Source organism: Zea mays, chromosome 5, assembly GCF_902167145.1.
Source record: "Zea mays cultivar B73 chromosome 5, Zm-B73-REFERENCE-NAM-5.0, whole genome shotgun sequence".
In the NCBI taxonomy this organism is placed as follows: domain Eukaryota; kingdom Viridiplantae; phylum Streptophyta; class Magnoliopsida; order Poales; family Poaceae; genus Zea; species Zea mays.
In genome coordinates, this window is record NC_050100.1 from 189,824,633 (window position 1) to 189,841,165 (window position 16,533).

Sequence of the window (16,533 nt, forward strand, 5' to 3'; positions counted from 1 at the left end):
TATCGATTAGCGTCCTGTTCTTCCTCTCTACCACACCATTTTCCTGTGGTGTGTAGGGAGCGGAGAACTCGTGCTTGATCCCTTCCTCCTCAAGGAACTCCTCCACTTGAAGATTCTTGAACTCAGACCCGTTGTCGCTCCTTATCTTCTTCACCTTGAGCTCAAACTCATTTTGAGCTCTCCTGAGGAAGCGCTTGAGGGTCCCTTGGGTTTCAGACTTATCCTGCAAAAAGAACACCCAAGTGAAGCGGGAAAAGTCATCGACAATAACTAGACCATACTTACTTCCCCCTATGCTCAGATAGGCGACGGGTCCGAAGAGGTCCATATGCAGCAGCTCCAGGGGTCTTGAAGTGGTCATCACATTCTTGCTGTGATGCGCTCCTCCCACCTGTTTACCTGCTTGACAAGCTGCACAAGGTCTATCTTTTTCGAATTGTACGTTAGTCAAACCTATCACATGTTCTCCCTTTAGAAGCTTGTGAAGGTTCTTCATCCCCACATGTGCTAAGCGGCGATGCCATAGCCAGCCCATGCTAGTCTTAGCAATTAAGCATGCATCTAGACCGGCCTCTTCTTTTGCAAAATCAACTAAGTAAAGCTTGCCGTCTAATACACCCTTAAAAGCTAGTGAACCATCACTTCTTCTAAAGACAGACACATCTAGATTTGTAAACAAACAATTATATCCCATATTGCATAATTGACTAACAGATAGCAGATTATATCCAAGAGACTCTACTAAAAACACATTAGAGATAGAGTGCTCATTAGAAATTGCAATTTTACCTAACCCTTTTACCTTGCCTTGATTCCCATCACCGAATATAATTGAATCTTGGGAGTCCTTATTCTTGACGTAGGAGGTGAACATCTTCTTCTCCCCCGTCATATGGTTTGTGCATCCGCTGTCGATAATCCAGCTTGAACCCCCGGATGCATAAACCTGCAAGGCAAATTTAGGCTTGGGACTTAGGTACCCAACTCTTGTTGGGTCCTACAAGGTTAGTCACAATTTCCTTAGGGATCCAAATGCAAGTTTTGTCACCCTTGCATTTTGCCCCTAACTTCCTAGCAATCACCTTTCTATCCTTTCTACAAATTGCAAAGGAAGCATTCAAAGCATGATATATTGTAGAAGGTTCATTGACTTTCCTAGGTACATTAACAACATTTCTCCTAGGCATGTTATGAACAACACTTCTCCTACCAACATTTCTATCATGCACATAAGAAGAGCTAGAAGCATACATGGCATGAGAATCAAAGGCATTATATGCATTACAACTCCTATAAGCATTTCTAGGTTGTCTTCTATCATAGTACATAAAGGCATGGTTCTTTTGCACACTACTAGCCATAGGGGCCTTCCCTTTCTCCTTGGCGGAGATGGGAGCCTTATGGCTTGTCAAGTTCTTGGCTTCCCTCTTGAAGCCAAGCCCATCCTTAATTGAGGGGTGTCTACCAATCGTGTAGGCATCCCTAGCAAATTTTAGTTTATCAAATTCGCTTTTGCTAGTCTTAAGTTGGGCATTAAGACTAGCCACTTCATCATTCAATTTAGAAATTGAAACTAGGTGTTCACTACAAGCATCAACATTAAAATCTTTACACCTAGTGCAAACCATAACATGTTCTACACAAGAGTTAGATTTACTAGCCACTTCTAGTCTAGCATTTAAATCATCATTAAAACTCTTTAACTTAGCAATAGTTTCATGACAAGAAGATAATTCACTAGAAAGCACTTCATTTCTTTTAATTTCTAGAGCAAGAGATTTCTGAGTTTCTACAAATTTATCATGTTCTTCATACAACAAATCCTCTTGCTTTTCTAACAGTATATTCCTATCATTCAAGGCATCAATCAATTCATTAATTTTGTCTACCTTAGTTCTATCTAATCCCTTGAATAAGCATGAGTAATCTATCTCATCATCATCACTAGACTCATCCTCACTTGAAGAAGCATAAGTACTAGTATTATGAGTGCTTACTTTCTTCTCCCTTGCCATGAGGCAAGTGTGTCGCTCGTTGGGGAAGAGGGATGACTTGTTGAAGGCAGTGGCGGCGAGTCCTTCATTGTCGGAGTCGGACGAAGAGCAGTCCGAATCCCACTCCTTGCCAAGATGAGCCTCGCCCTTTGCCTTCTTATAGTTCTTCTTTTTCTCCCTCTTGTTCCCTTGATCCTGATCACTATCATTGTCGGGACAGTTAGCAATAAAATGACCAAGCTTACCGCATTTGAAGCATGAGCGCTTCCCCTTGGCTTTGGTCTTGCTAGGCTGTCCTTTGCGACCTTTAAGCACCGTCTTGAATCTTTTAATGATGAGAGCCATCTCTTCATCATTAAGTCCGGCCGCCTCAATTTGTGCCACCTTGCTAGGTAGCGCCTCCTTGCTTCGTGTTGCCTTGAGAGCAAGGGGTTGCGGCTCGTTGATCGGACCATTCAAGGCGTCGTCCACGTACCTTGCCTCCTTGATCATCATTCGCCCGCTAACGAATTTCCCAAGAACTTCTTCGGGCGACATCTTGGTGTACCTGGGATTTTCACGTATATTGTTTACCAAATGAGGATCAAGAATGGTAAATGACCTTAGCATTAGGCGGACGACGTCGTGGTCCGTCCATCGCGTGCTCCCGTAGCTCCTTATTTTGTTGATAAGGGTCTTGAGCCGGTTGTATGTTTGCGTCGGCTCCTCCCCCCTTATCATCGCGAACCGTCCAAGTTCGCCTTCCACCAACTCCATTTTGGTGAGCAAGGTGACGTCGTTTCCCTCATGCGAGATCTTGAGGGTGTCCCAGATCTGCTTGGCATTGTCCAAGCCGCTCACCTTGTGATACTCGTCCCTGCACAAGGAGGCTAGCAATACAGTAGTAGCTTGTGCATTTCTATGAATCTGTTCATTAATAAACATAGGGCTATCCGAGCTATCAAATTTCATTCCACTTTCCACAATCTCCCAAATGCTTGGATGGAGAGAAAACAGGTGAGTACGCATTTTGTGGCTCCAAAATCCGTAATCCTCTCCATCAAAGTGAGGGGGCTTGCCAAGTGGAATGGGAAGCAATTGAGCATTTGAACTATGCGGGATGCGCGAATAATCGAAAGAAAAGTTTGAGTTAACCGTCTTTCGTTTATCGTAGTCGTCGTCGTCCTTTTGGGAGGAGGAAGATTCGTCGCTGTCGTAGTAGACAATTTCCTTGATGCGCCTTGTCTTCTTCTTCCTCCCATCTTTTCTTTTGTGGCCCGAGCCCGAGTCATTGGACTTGTCATCCCTTGGCTCGTTGACGAAGGACTCCTTTTCCTTGTCGTTGATCACCATCCCCTTTCCTTTAGGATCCATCTCTTCGGGCGATTAGTCCCTTTATTGAAGAGAACGACTCTGATACCAACTGAGAGCACCTAGAGGGGGGGTGAATAGGTGATCCTGTGAAAACTTAAACTTATAGCCACAAAAACTTGTTAAGTGTTAGCACAATAATTGCCAAGTGGCTAGAGAGGAGTCTCAACAAAACACAATACCACAAGAGACCAATCACAGAGATGACACAGTGGTTTATCCAGTGGTTCGGCCAAGACCAACGCTTGCCTACTCCACGTTGTGGCGTCCCAATGGACGAGGGTTGCAATCAACCCCTCTCAAGCGGTCCAAAGACCCACTTGAATACCATGGTGTTTTGCTTGCTTTTTATCAATCCCGTTTGCGAGGAATCTCCACAACTTGGAGCCTCTCGCCCTTACAATTGAAGTTCACAAAGAAACACAGAGCAAGGGGGAATGAGCAACGCACACAAGACTTCAAAAGATCAGAGCAACAACACGCACACAAGTCGCAACAAGAGCTCGCAACACAACTCAATGAGTTCACAACTCAACAAGAGCTCTAGATGCTATCACAATGAACCAAATGCGTGGAATCGATGTCTTGGTGCTCAGGAATGTTGTAGGAATGCTTGGTGTTCTCCTCCATGCGCCTAGGGGTCCCTTTTATAGCCTCAAGGCAGCTAGGAGCCGTTAAGAACAAATCCAGAAGGCCATCCTTGCCTTCTGTCGTCGGGCGCACCGGACAGTCCGGTGCACACCGGACACTGTCCGGTGCCCGATTCCCTTCCTTAAATGGCGAAGCCGACCGTTGCAGATGCGGGAGCCGTTGGCGCACCGGACATGTCCGGTGCACACCAGACAGTCCGGTGCCCCCTTCTGACCGTTGGCTCGGCCACGTGTCCCGCGCAGATCGCGCGGCCGACCGTTGGCCCGGCCGACCGTTGGCTCACCGGACAGTCCGGTGCACACCGGACAGTCCGGTGAATTTTAGCCGTACGTCGCCAGTCAATTCCCGAGAGCGGCCAGTTCGCCCGAGGCAGCCTGGCGCACCGGACACTGTCCGGTGCACCACCGGACACTGTCCGGTGCACCACCGGACAGTCCGGTGCCCCAGACCGAAACAGCCTTTTGGCTGTACACAGCCAACTCTCCTCTTTTCTTCTTCTTCCTGTTTCTGATACTTAGACAAGTATATTAGTACACAAAACCAATGTACTAAGACTTAGAAACATACCTTTGCTTTTGATTTGCACTTTGTTCATCCATGAGCATAGATTCACATTTAAGCACTTGTGTTGGCACTCAATCACCAAAATACTTAGAAATGGCTCAAGGGCACATTTCCCTTTCACTAACCCCGGCTTGTAGCTGTGTTTAAAGTTGTAAATTTCAGTTTCTGCCTATTCACCCCCCTCTAGGTGACTTTCAGGCTATCCGATAAGAGAGAAAACAATCAATGTTGTGATTTTGACTTTTTATTTGCCCGATGATGTTATGAAGTTTACTTGAGTACATATCAGAAGAGATCCAACTTAGTATCGTTGTAGCCATCATAACTAACCACAAGCCCATCGATGTGCAAATCCTAGCAGACCTTTCCATCAACAACAATTAGGGACGACAGATCAATTGCAACAACTGAAATGAGGATGTTGTTACTTAACATCGATAGATGTATTATCAATTAAATGCAGCTTAGTTAATTAAATGGCAACAAAATATTGTCGGTGTAAGTTTGAATTAAAAAAAGTTGTATACAAGCAAATAAATGGATAACAACATGAGAATAAGGAAAGGGGAAAATGGTGTTTAGAAAAACAAGGAAAGAAGGATTATTGGGGGAGATGGATTTGATTACTTGCAAGATTAGTGATAGCATTGGTTCGGGCAACGACAGAGGTGACTCCTTTACTGGCATTGGACATGTCCTCACCAACAGTAGAACTTAGTAAAACGTACAAATAAAAAGTTCAGTTGCCATATAAAAAATGTACAAGCTTTTATCAGATTCGGGACACTATTATGCTATATACATCTAGGATCATCAGTTGAACCACATTACATGAGAATGAGAAAACAGAAAATGTTCAGAGCTTAATATAATTAGAGAATCTTTCATGAGGTGCTACTTTCTGTCTCTCGCAATTACACAAACTCACTTGCAATTTACTGTCCAACAATACCTACATGGTGCAAAAATGCTTTTACGTTGGCATGCTAGAATAGAATGAGCAAAGAACTACCTCTCCTCACTCACTCTATAGAGCAAGTACATTATCCGTTTCACATGAGCAAAGAGTTTGCTTTGATTTATGACTTATTATTTCTAGTAATAGAGGTTGTGGCGTGATAGAAAAAGAAACTAACTTCCCAACATGCTGACATGGACATGAAAATGTCATAATGACTATCGGGTTTTCCTGTAATCATCTAGTATGCAACATGTTTTTTTATTTTCGCTTGATATGTAACATGCTCATAATTAAGCGTGAGGAAGAGTATCGTGTATCAGTAACAATTGAGCCTAGTGTAAAGATGTAACATGTAATCATGCTTTGAAACTGCTACATATGACTAATCAGTTACTTGGAAAGCATGCTTCTCAGCTACAACTAAACAATCCACTACAAGGGATGGATTAGAACCTGGATGATCCTGCATACAACAAATGTTAGGGAGAAACAAGATAAAAAAGAACATAAGGAAAACATTAAGTGTTATAAACATAGTTAGAAACATAACCTGTAAAAAGAGTTAAACAACAGATAAATTGAGCTATATGAGAATAGACCATAAATGATTCAAGCTTGATTAGGAACTTGACAAGTAAAAAATAGTAACATTTGTACAAAAACTTCAGTCAGCAAGTCAGTTCCCTATGCCTGGGTTATAGGGCCAAAAAATCTTTCACATATTTATATTGACAAACAAATGTAGTGTTAGAAACATAACCTGTCAAAAAGAGTTAAGCAACAAATAGAATTGAGCTATATGAGAACAGACCGTAAATGATTCGAGCTTGATTAGGAACTTGTCGAGCAAAACATTAGTAACAGATGTACAAAAACTCCGGTCAACAAAAGCAGGTTAGTTCCCTGTGCCTGGATTACAGGGCTAAAAATCTTTCACATATTTACATTGACGGACAAATGTACACCTCAATTATATTAAATTGTATCAAAGAAACAAAATTAGAAGGAAACTTAGTTGAACATAAAGTAAAACACACAAAATAACTAAATTGGAAGTGTGAAAAAGAGAAGCAGTGAATGATTTTCTAAACATACTACTAAATAGAATAGACACTCAATCATGTTTGTTCTAAACATTCCTTCAATCTAAGTCCACACTCTAGTATTAGACAAATTTCTCGGTACTATTTCAAACATCTAAAACGAGTCTTCTTTATAAAATAGTTCCAACCTTAGGGTGTTGTGACAGTAGAAAATAGTTCATTAGATGAATCAAATAGTTCCAACCTTGGGTTACGTGCTCAACAATAACCACTTTAGAAGCTCCAAACATCCGCCGTTGTTTCACAGTTAGCGACCATACGAAGTCTTTCAAAGATAAATACTTCCTGGCGAATACTGATTCAAGTGATATCGAGTTACTGAAGACCTTCTTAAAGTGATGGCACTCTGTCCAAAGTTGAATACTATATCTGACAATGTCAAAACAAAAGCAAAAGGGAAATCAAAAGGTATAAGCACTTAATTTTTGGACATCTCAATTGAGGTTGAAGAACAATTAGACAAAATAATATCTGAAATGCTCCCTGAGATTTGGTGGTGGCGTAGTCAGAATAGAGCGAATAGGAAGGCATACCAAAAGTGGCACCGGAGCCGATGTTGACAATGGCGCCACACTTCCTCTCGAGTCTCGACCATGCCTGACACACAACGTGCGCGACCCGCGTGACGTCCTCGATGCTGACCTAGATCATGTTGTGCATCAGCTCCTCGTCCACCTTGTAGAAGTAGCGCGCACACGGATAAGACAACCCATCACGGCCCTGGATGGAGTCTTGAGCGCCTCGACGCCGGCCACGAGCCCCTCGGGATCCTTGTCGGAGGCACGAGCGTCGAGGAGGAGGCGAAGGGAGAAGATGAGGGAGGGGACCAGGGGGATATGTCGACCCGCAGGGGATCGAGGAGGTAGGGGCAACAAGCGGGGGGCATGCACAGTTGACAACCAAAGTGGAGGGAGGCGAGGATGGTGGGCGTATGACGCGGACGTGGAGGAGGCGAGGAGCGCGGGATGTGTGGGGCCTACGACTGACGAATGGCGCGGAAGGAGGGTGTTAGCATAGATGGTCAAATGAGTCGTGCCTAGCGGGCCGACATGAGGTATGACTCATTTAATAGTGTCGTGGTTTGGCCCGACACTATTAAGATGGGACTCGTGACAGTCCGACCCGAGAGACATGTCATGCTTGGGCCGTTGTCTCGGGCCGTAATGTCGGCCCGACATGATATGATTTTTTATTATTTTGAAAACCTAGTCTACACATATTTATAACATATATTGACTATTAGATACAAACTTGCTTGCGCTCAAGTGGCTAGCATAGCATATATAGTGTTGTGCGATGTCTTCCCATACCATGGGTTGGATCCCCCTCCCGAGCGCAATAATTTTGGACGATTTTTCTATAGGCGTCAAGGTGAGGACATGGTTTCACCGTGGTCTACACTATCGTCTTAATAGTTAGTAGAGACTCAGTAAAAAACTATTATAAAATATGACAACCTTATTAATTAATTTGTAAGGAATTATTGCAAGCTTTTTGATATTTATTGGTGAAATTTTACATATGGATAGTAATTAAATTAAATTAATAAATGTGACATATATTCACTCTATTTCAATGAACATAGATTTGCATAAATATGAGAAGAATGAGACGCAACCCATACAAAAGTGCAGGCATCCAAGAGTGGTAGTCTAAGGGCCTGTTTGGTTCAGCTTTTTTCTGACCAGCTTTTTCGAGAATCTAGCTGTGGGAAGAATCTGGCTGTGTAGAAAATCTGAGTATCATTAGGATTACGTGCGGAGGAAGATAAAGTTTTCCATGGGGCTCAGGATCTATAAAGTGACGGATTACTACTATTGCGACGACTCAACCGATTATATGTTTATGTTGATTTTGAATGGTTTTTACTCAAACAAATTTTATAGAAGCTGTCTGAAAAGCTGAGTGTTTGGCAGTCCGCAGCAACTTCTGATGGCCAGAAGCTGTGAAAAGCCGAAACAAACAGGGGCTAAACAAGATGCAAACACTTTACGTACGTATAAAAATAGGAGGTGAGGCTGTCAATCCCACATCACAAACGACAACTTTCGGTTCCACCACTGCTGTCCTTCTCTTTTGAAACGTTAATTCATTCAGCTTGTTTTTTTTGTGCCAGACGAAAGTCACCGCGTGTTGGCACCACGGGAGCTCCACTAATTCATTCAGTTTGATTTGGACGTTCGGTAACAAACATGTATAGGATGGGATGGGAATGGGACTCACAAAAACTAGACGCAACGCAAGAAAGAACCATGCGAAAACAAAACCAGACGCCGTGCCCGTGCCCGTGCTCTCCTATCCCACCTACCCGTTGTCCTGCCCTGCCCCGTCCGTCTCCCACGGTTTCCGCGTCCCACCCATCCCTTCCACACTTTCTCACCCCCGCCCTTCTCACCCCCCGAAAAAATTCCCCCGGAAATCAGAGACGCGAATCCCTCCCTCGCCCCACGTCCGAGGTCGCTCGCCAATTCGATCCGCCTCGTCGTCGCCCGCCCGCCCGTCCGCCGGTCGACCTTGACTGCTCCGTCGCACGTGGCGTTTCGCAGCGCGGAATCTACCCTGGGTTGGGTTGGGAGATCCGGGGAAACCCTTGTTCCCGGGCGCTCCGGGCTCGAATCTCGCTGCAGACGGGCAATGTGAGCGCTCTCCATCGGAGAGGGACGATCTGCGGGGCGGTTGTTGGCCGGGTGAATCGTGCGGTGCGGGGTTGCGGGAATGGAGCACGTGATCGGAGGGAAGTTTAAGCTTGGGAAGAAGATCGGGAGCGGATCTTTCGGGGAGCTCTATCTCGGTAAGCGTCTCGCCGGGCCCTTGACCCACGCGTGTCTGCGGGTTCCTACGCGCCGCTGTTTTGTACTGCTCGTCGTTCCGCGTCTGTCGTTGATGCGATGATGTTTCCTTTTGGCTGCAGGTGTCAACGTACAGAGCGGCGAGGAGGTGGCTATCAAGTTGGTATGAGATAGTTTGATACTGTTCGTGGACCATTTTTTTTTCTCCCTATCGTGGAAATACATGCCTGACATTCGGCATTAGTTTGTTCCATATGCAAACATATATTTGGCCAACCATTGCTAGAACCGTTTCCCCGAAGAATTCTCGTGTAGATTATGGCATGACATAATTATGAAAATGAATGGTGCTGTGCATGTAATTGCTTTCAAAGATACTGACATGGTTCTGAGTTATATTTTTACATGACTAATAACAAGACTTTCAAACCGTTTCTTGGTTGTCCATGCGAATTGACCTGTGGATTCAGTCCAAATCATGGTTCTGTTACCTTTCATTAGTGTGGCTGTATAACAGCTCCTCCTTTTTTTTAGGGAAAAGAAGTAACGAGTCATATTTCATAGGGCCATTTTGAACATATGAAATAGCACTTGCAGAAAGTTGATTTATGGTGGTCCGTGATAAGAGAACTTTAAATTTTACATTTTATCCTGTATGTATGACGTGGATTATGGATTGACTAAAGCAAAAAAAAGTGCTATGGGAAAATTTAGGTTATATTGCTCTATATGTAATGGATTTGTAGCCTGAACATATAGTATTACGTTTTGAGACAGAATGAGGTTAGCCATTTTCAAGCAATATGATCTTTCAGTCTTAGTCTTGGTAGTACCCCTTTCAGCCTCAAGGCACACTACCTGACCGTTTTTCGTCATCTCATGTTTACCAGGAATCTGTAAAATCAAGGCATCCTCAGCTTCATTATGAGTCAAAACTATACATGCTTCTCCAAGGGGGAAGTAAGTAATAATACAAGGACATAGGCTGTTTGTTTCATATGCTTTCACTGATTCAATATTTTTTCTTCTAAACTTCAGCTGGAATTCCTCATTTGAAATGGTTTGGAGTGGATGGGGAGTACAATGTCATGGTCATTGATCTTCTTGGTCCAAGCCTCGAAGACTTGTTCAACTACTGCAACAGAAAGTTTTCTCTTAAAACAGTACTTATGCTAGCTGATCAGATGGTTAGTTTCTCTTGCGAGATATATCATTTTGTTTTTTTAGCTTTTGTTACCTGTATGGCGGCATAACTATAAAATTGATGGCCCAATTTCTCAATTGTTGAATATTTTTTTGGTGGGTTTTCGCCAAGTTAATGTCTTCCTGTTGTTGTCATACAGATATCTAGGGTAGAGTACATGCACACGAGGGGGTTTCTTCATCGTGATATCAAGCCAGACAACTTCCTCATGGGCTTAGGCCGTAAAACAAGTCAGGTTGGTGCTACTCATGAACATTTTACTCAAAACTTTTGTTGTGGCTGGTTTGAGTCTTCCAACCATAGCTTACACAAGTCAGGCCAAAATTCTAGCACAATGGCCATATACTGTTCTCTGCATGGCTGCTGTCACAGGCAGGGTTTCAAATTTTAAATCTCCCGCTATAGCTAGAGCTATCTCTGGATATAGCTGTTTGAGGAGTGTCTAGCTACTCCCATGTACGATTTGGCTGCTATGATTTAGCCGGCGATTAGCTGTTTGAGGAGACATACATATCGCTAAATGCCACAGACCGCTATCTATAATACTCAGTCCACTTTTATTTCAGATCATGGCGACTGAATAAACCTAGACTCCTTTTTTGTTACAAGATTTTCTGCAACTGAGAAACCACTTCAATTGATGTCTATGGATTTGAATGGCTGCAGCTTGAATATGTTGTATTAAATATATGATATTTATCTGCAGCTTGAATATGTTGTACTTAATATATGATATTTATAACATATCAAGCCTTTCGAAGGCTAAAAGTTATTATTGTGCATTGAAGGTTACTCTAGCTATGCTAATTTTTTTTTCTCGAACAACGTAGGAGAACTGCGCGTCATTTCATTAAGAAAGAAGTCTGGTAATGCAAAACTAGGGGTAAAGAACCCCCACCCCCACTAATGTAAGCTAGATTACAAAAAGATAAACAAACTAACGACCAACACGATCACAACTAGATGGACGAGGGTAGATCAGGCCTAGGGATGAGCTCCTGCAGCCTAGATGCTCCAGCCAAACACCACATACGACCTTCTCCTGACACTGAAAGCAGCACAAGCATTACAATGCTTCCAAAGCTCCCAGTACACTAAAATAACTAAAGAATTAAAACCCCCATGAAGCTTTCCTGGGAGGGACCTAGCAGCATGCTAACACCAAGAGCTGAAGGAACTTGAGGAGTTTGGCGGCTGCACATCAGTCAAATTGAGGCTGCATAGCAGCTGTGACCAAACCTCCCTAGCCAGCATGCAAGAAGTGAGGAGGTGATATATAGTCTCCTCTTGCTGGTCACAAAAGGGGCATTTATGAGATAATATCTGCATCCAAACTGCTGCCATGCACATTTTGTGCAATTACTACCAAGAATCAAGCATGTTTTTTAAATGATTGATATAACATGTGTTTACTGCCAGCAAAATGTATCTGCTTTAAAAGTTGAGTGCACACTTTATAGGTTTATGTCATTGACTATGGCCTTGCGAAGAAGTATCGGGACCTCCAAACTCATAGACACATTCCATACAGGTAACCAGAAACTGTTCTTATGAATGCTATGAAGCAAATTCTCTTTATACCTGGAAGTTTTGTAGCATGGTACTTGTTGTTCATTATGAATGCCATTTGCTTAGTATCAAACACTAGTTTCTGAACCCTGTAGAAGCAACCTTTGAGGTAATCTTCACTTATAGTGTGTTTGACAGATGTATTGTTTTGCCTATTTTGGTTAACAGCTTGGTTGTGCATGGCTCTTTAATTAATTGAACCTTGCTTTGAGAATGTGTTACTGTGCTTGAAACATAACAATGGTTGATATCTGCTACTGAATGTATTGCTTCCAAAAACTATATTTCTATTGCTATTCCATGCAATCTACCTGAAATCTTAACTGGGCCTCTGTTCAATAAAATCTGAATGATTTTAAAATGAGTTTTATTTTCTAGATTTAAAACAAATCCATGCAATGTGCCCCCTCTCCTAACACACACCTCACACCCACCTGAAAAAAGGAATATGCACAACCATTTTTAAAGGTTGTTGTTACAATTTTAAGAAAGGAAGAACTGGAACATGAGTTACATAATGTCAGTACCATAGTAAGAAAAGGACTACTTATTGCAGGTGATTACTTATTTCATTATATTAAAAACAGTTACCTCAAGTTTTTCTCTGTTACAGATTGGGATACAGGTTTGAAGCTTATATGTTTTTCTTTGTCATTACTGTAGGGAGAACAAAAACCTCACAGGAACAGCACGATATGCTAGTGTAAACACCCATCTTGGAGTAGGTGAGTATCGTTATTTAACGGTGGTGCTAAGAGGTTTAAATAATGTTTAATTATACAGAACAGCAAGTTTTAGGTTTTTATGGGTACACAATCTAGTACAAAAACAGGGCCTTTTAGTCCCAATTAAGTTGGGGTAGGCTAGAGATGAGACCCTACGGAAAGGAAAACTCATATAAAATATAAAAAGGCATTAACACTCCCCCATCACATAATATAAGGCGTATGTTTCATTGTGACGAGCCTTTGACCAACAATTATTATATATATTTTTTCGCGAAAACGCAGGAGAGCTGCGCGTCATTAAATTAAGAAGAAATGGGTTTAAGGTCCTAGAGGACCAGTACAAGATAAGACCTTACGGAGGCCACATACAGGCATACATAATACATAAACACATCCATGGCCAGACACAGACCCTAATATACCAAAAAAACAAGCTAAATCTGTGGGAGCCCAGGAATAGGACCCATCAACAGGGACAGCTTCTTTGCTCCAGCCAATTCCAACAATTATTATAGTAGTGGAATATTTTTTTATTTAGATCCTTTACTTAAAAATTATTTACTTGTGGTTATGATTTTGTATTACGTAATGACATATTAGTAGACATGATTGTCAAGGACTTTGTTCTAACAAAGGAAAAAACGTCTTATATTATGAACGGTGTAGTAATAGAGGTGTATCCAGTGTTAGCTCCCACGCAAGTTGATATCCAGGACACAAGTGGAGAGATTCTACCATTGTGCCATCCCACTGCTTATACACTTCTGAAGCTTAAAAACTGTACCTTGCCAATCAACAGAAAATGTCACTCGTCCAATTTTTTTTTCTCACCAGCAGTTCAATGTACATTTTATTTTGTAAGCTTTGGTTAACTATATACTGCTGTCTGTTATTTTGACTGTTGGTATGTGTTATTAAAAACTCGGCCGGTAGGGGAAAGACCGCCCCACAATATTATATTAAGAAGCTTAATTGGAGCCCCGACCGAGAAAGGTCACGAAAGTTGACCCTCGTGCAGCATGAGGGTCCGCCCCCTATAGGTCAGATCTTTACTGTGCTTTGAGCCCTCCCAGCCCTACACGAGGATCCCCCCCTATAGATCAGTACATCTCGTGTGCACACAACTAGGGGAACCACCGAGTGACCTTTTTTAACCTCAACCTGAAATTTGGTCCCACTGGGATTCGAACTTAGGACCTCACCTAACCAAGTCAGCTAGAGGCCCTTCCGCTGTTGGTGTGTGTTATTGATGGTTTTCTCTACAGAACAAAGCAGGAGAGATGACTTAGAGTCTCTTGGTTATGTGCTGATGTACTTCTTAAGAGGAAGGTGAGAATCAGTTGCCTTCTAGTGTTCAAAGTACCTTTTTGCATGTGACAATATATATTTCTGAATGCCCTATCTCCTCAGCCTTCCTTGGCAAGGCCTGAAAGCTGGAACGAAAAAACAAAAGTATGACAAAATCAGTGAGAAGAAAATGCTAACCTCAATTGAGGTAATTGAATTGCTCCCACAGATACAATTCTTGTTAGAAGCTTCATTTGTTGTTGTTTTGATTGTAATCTAATCGTGTTGACCATGTTTTCATGATTTGTGCAGGCCCTGTGTAAATCTTATCCATCAGAATTTGTTACATATTTCCATTATTGCCGCTCTTTGCAATTTGAAGATAAGCCAGACTACAGCTATTTGAAGAAAAATTTTCGGGATTTATTCATCCGTGAAGGTGTTAAATATTTTGATTCTAAACTTTCTTGCTTGTCTTCGTATTGCTCACGTGGTTTCTTTTGGATACTTGCAGGTTGCCAGCCTGATTATGTATTTGATTGGACTGTATCAAGGCAAGCTGCGGACAATAACAGATTGCGAGTATGTCTGCTCCTTTTCTGGAAATTACCAGTATTGCTACTTGCTAGATTCGCTGTACTGAATGTGGTTTGTCACTCACTGCCAGCTGAGTGGGAAGACAGGTGGGTTGGTGGGACCATCTGTGGATCGGGCTGAACGAGCTGCAGGTTTGTCAGTGGCGCTTATATTGAAATCTTACATTTAGGAAATAAGCAAGGTGGAAGCCTGGAGGCTCAAATTTTCATATTATCTCTTTAACAGCAAAACAGGATGTTCCACATAGATTCACTGGTCCAGCTGATGCATTGGCTAAAAGAACCGGCTCTGGTTCTGGTCATTATGGAGAACACACAAAGCACAGAACTCTGTTGGATTCCCTTATGGCATCCAATATGGTGAGAACTCCAATTAAATTCTATTGATATTTATTCTGGATACTTGGTGAATTGATCATATAAGTACTTTGTCATGCAAACCTCATGTTTAGACGATAAATGAGACATCCTATGTCTTATGTTTGCTGGAAAAGTCTGGTGGTTTGTACTCATGATTCATGAATGTGGCAGGGGAGGGCCAATATGATTTTTTGGGGTTTGGGAAAATGCACTTAATATTTTCTTTTGATGCCTTGATAATATTGATTTAGCTTCATCAGATAATGTGGGTGGCTGGGTGCTTGAAGTAACTGAAATTCTTTGTTCTTCTGTCTTAAGTCATGTTCAAGGCCATGATGATTGCTAAAGAATTTATTTACAACCCTGTGCTGATGACTAAAGAGCTCATGTCACAACATTTTTCACCATGTATTCCAGGGTGTTGACTCGGATAAAAGAAGGCATTCATCGTCTCGCAATGGAAGCACATCAAGGAAGGCTCTTCTGTCAAGCAACCGAGGTTCTGGAGACCCCAGTGAACCAAATCGCAGCAGCCACCTAGTTCCGACCACCACCAGCAGCAGCCGTCCATCGACCAATCAAAGGCTTCACCACTCAACTGGACTTGAGGGCAGGACCCCATCATTTCCAAAACCTGGAAGAATCGGCTATGATGATCCCACAATGAGGAGTTTTGAACGCCTTACTATTAGCGCAGAGAGGAGGAAATGAATCTTTGGAAGAGCAAACGATCTGAGCTGCTCCCGGCGAGTATACTTCACTGAATGGATTCTGTGCTGTGCATGGTGCTGAGCTCTGCACATAGCGGTGCTCGTTGATTCTTGGCACAGATGATTTGAGTTATGTACATTCGTTTAACTCTTCCAAAAGGTTAGCGAAGCATTTTACACCCCGCTATGAGGGACCGGGGATCGGCTGCAATGTTTAAGCCGTGGTGATTTAAGATGATGTTGACTCTAATACTTATATAATGACAATGAAAAAAAGTTCCCTAGACTAGCATTACATTTGATGTGTTTGTGAAAGTAGGATTTTCATCTATGCAATGGAGTATAGCAGATAACTGTATGCATAAGGTCCCGTTGGATCAATTAGCTACTAATAATAGTTAGCTAGCTAAGGGCATGCACAGTAAGGGAGTGTTTGGTTGATGAATCACTCTATCTAAAATGAGATGGTGCATCATGTGTCTATTTCTAAAATTTTGTGGAATGACTGTATTCCTCGTATCAGTACTAATTAATTATGAGAAACGAGGTGATGATAAATGAACTCATTTCATTCCACAGACCAAACAAAAAGTGAGGAACGAGAAGATGGACTAATTCATTCCTCAAACTAAACACCTTATAAGTGTCTTGAGTTGTGTCTTGGCAT

General features: G+C 42.4%; 1 protein-coding gene across 1 annotated transcript; it reads left to right on the top strand.

Moving 5' to 3' along the window:
- Positions 1-8,963: 8,963 nt before the first annotated feature.
- On the top strand, positions 8,964-16,149 carry LOC100217181 (putative casein kinase family protein). The gene is given in 14 exon segments (NM_001143542.1): positions 8,964-9,414; positions 9,535-9,575; positions 10,303-10,372; positions 10,451-10,599; positions 10,756-10,851; positions 12,077-12,147; positions 12,849-12,910; positions 14,179-14,242; positions 14,324-14,408; positions 14,513-14,639; positions 14,715-14,782; positions 14,868-14,928; positions 15,023-15,156; positions 15,574-16,149. Coding segments are annotated over 14 exon segments (1,398 nt in total). The 5' UTR covers positions 8,964-9,338; the 3' UTR covers positions 15,868-16,149.
- The last annotated feature ends 384 nt before the right edge of the window (positions 16,150-16,533 follow it).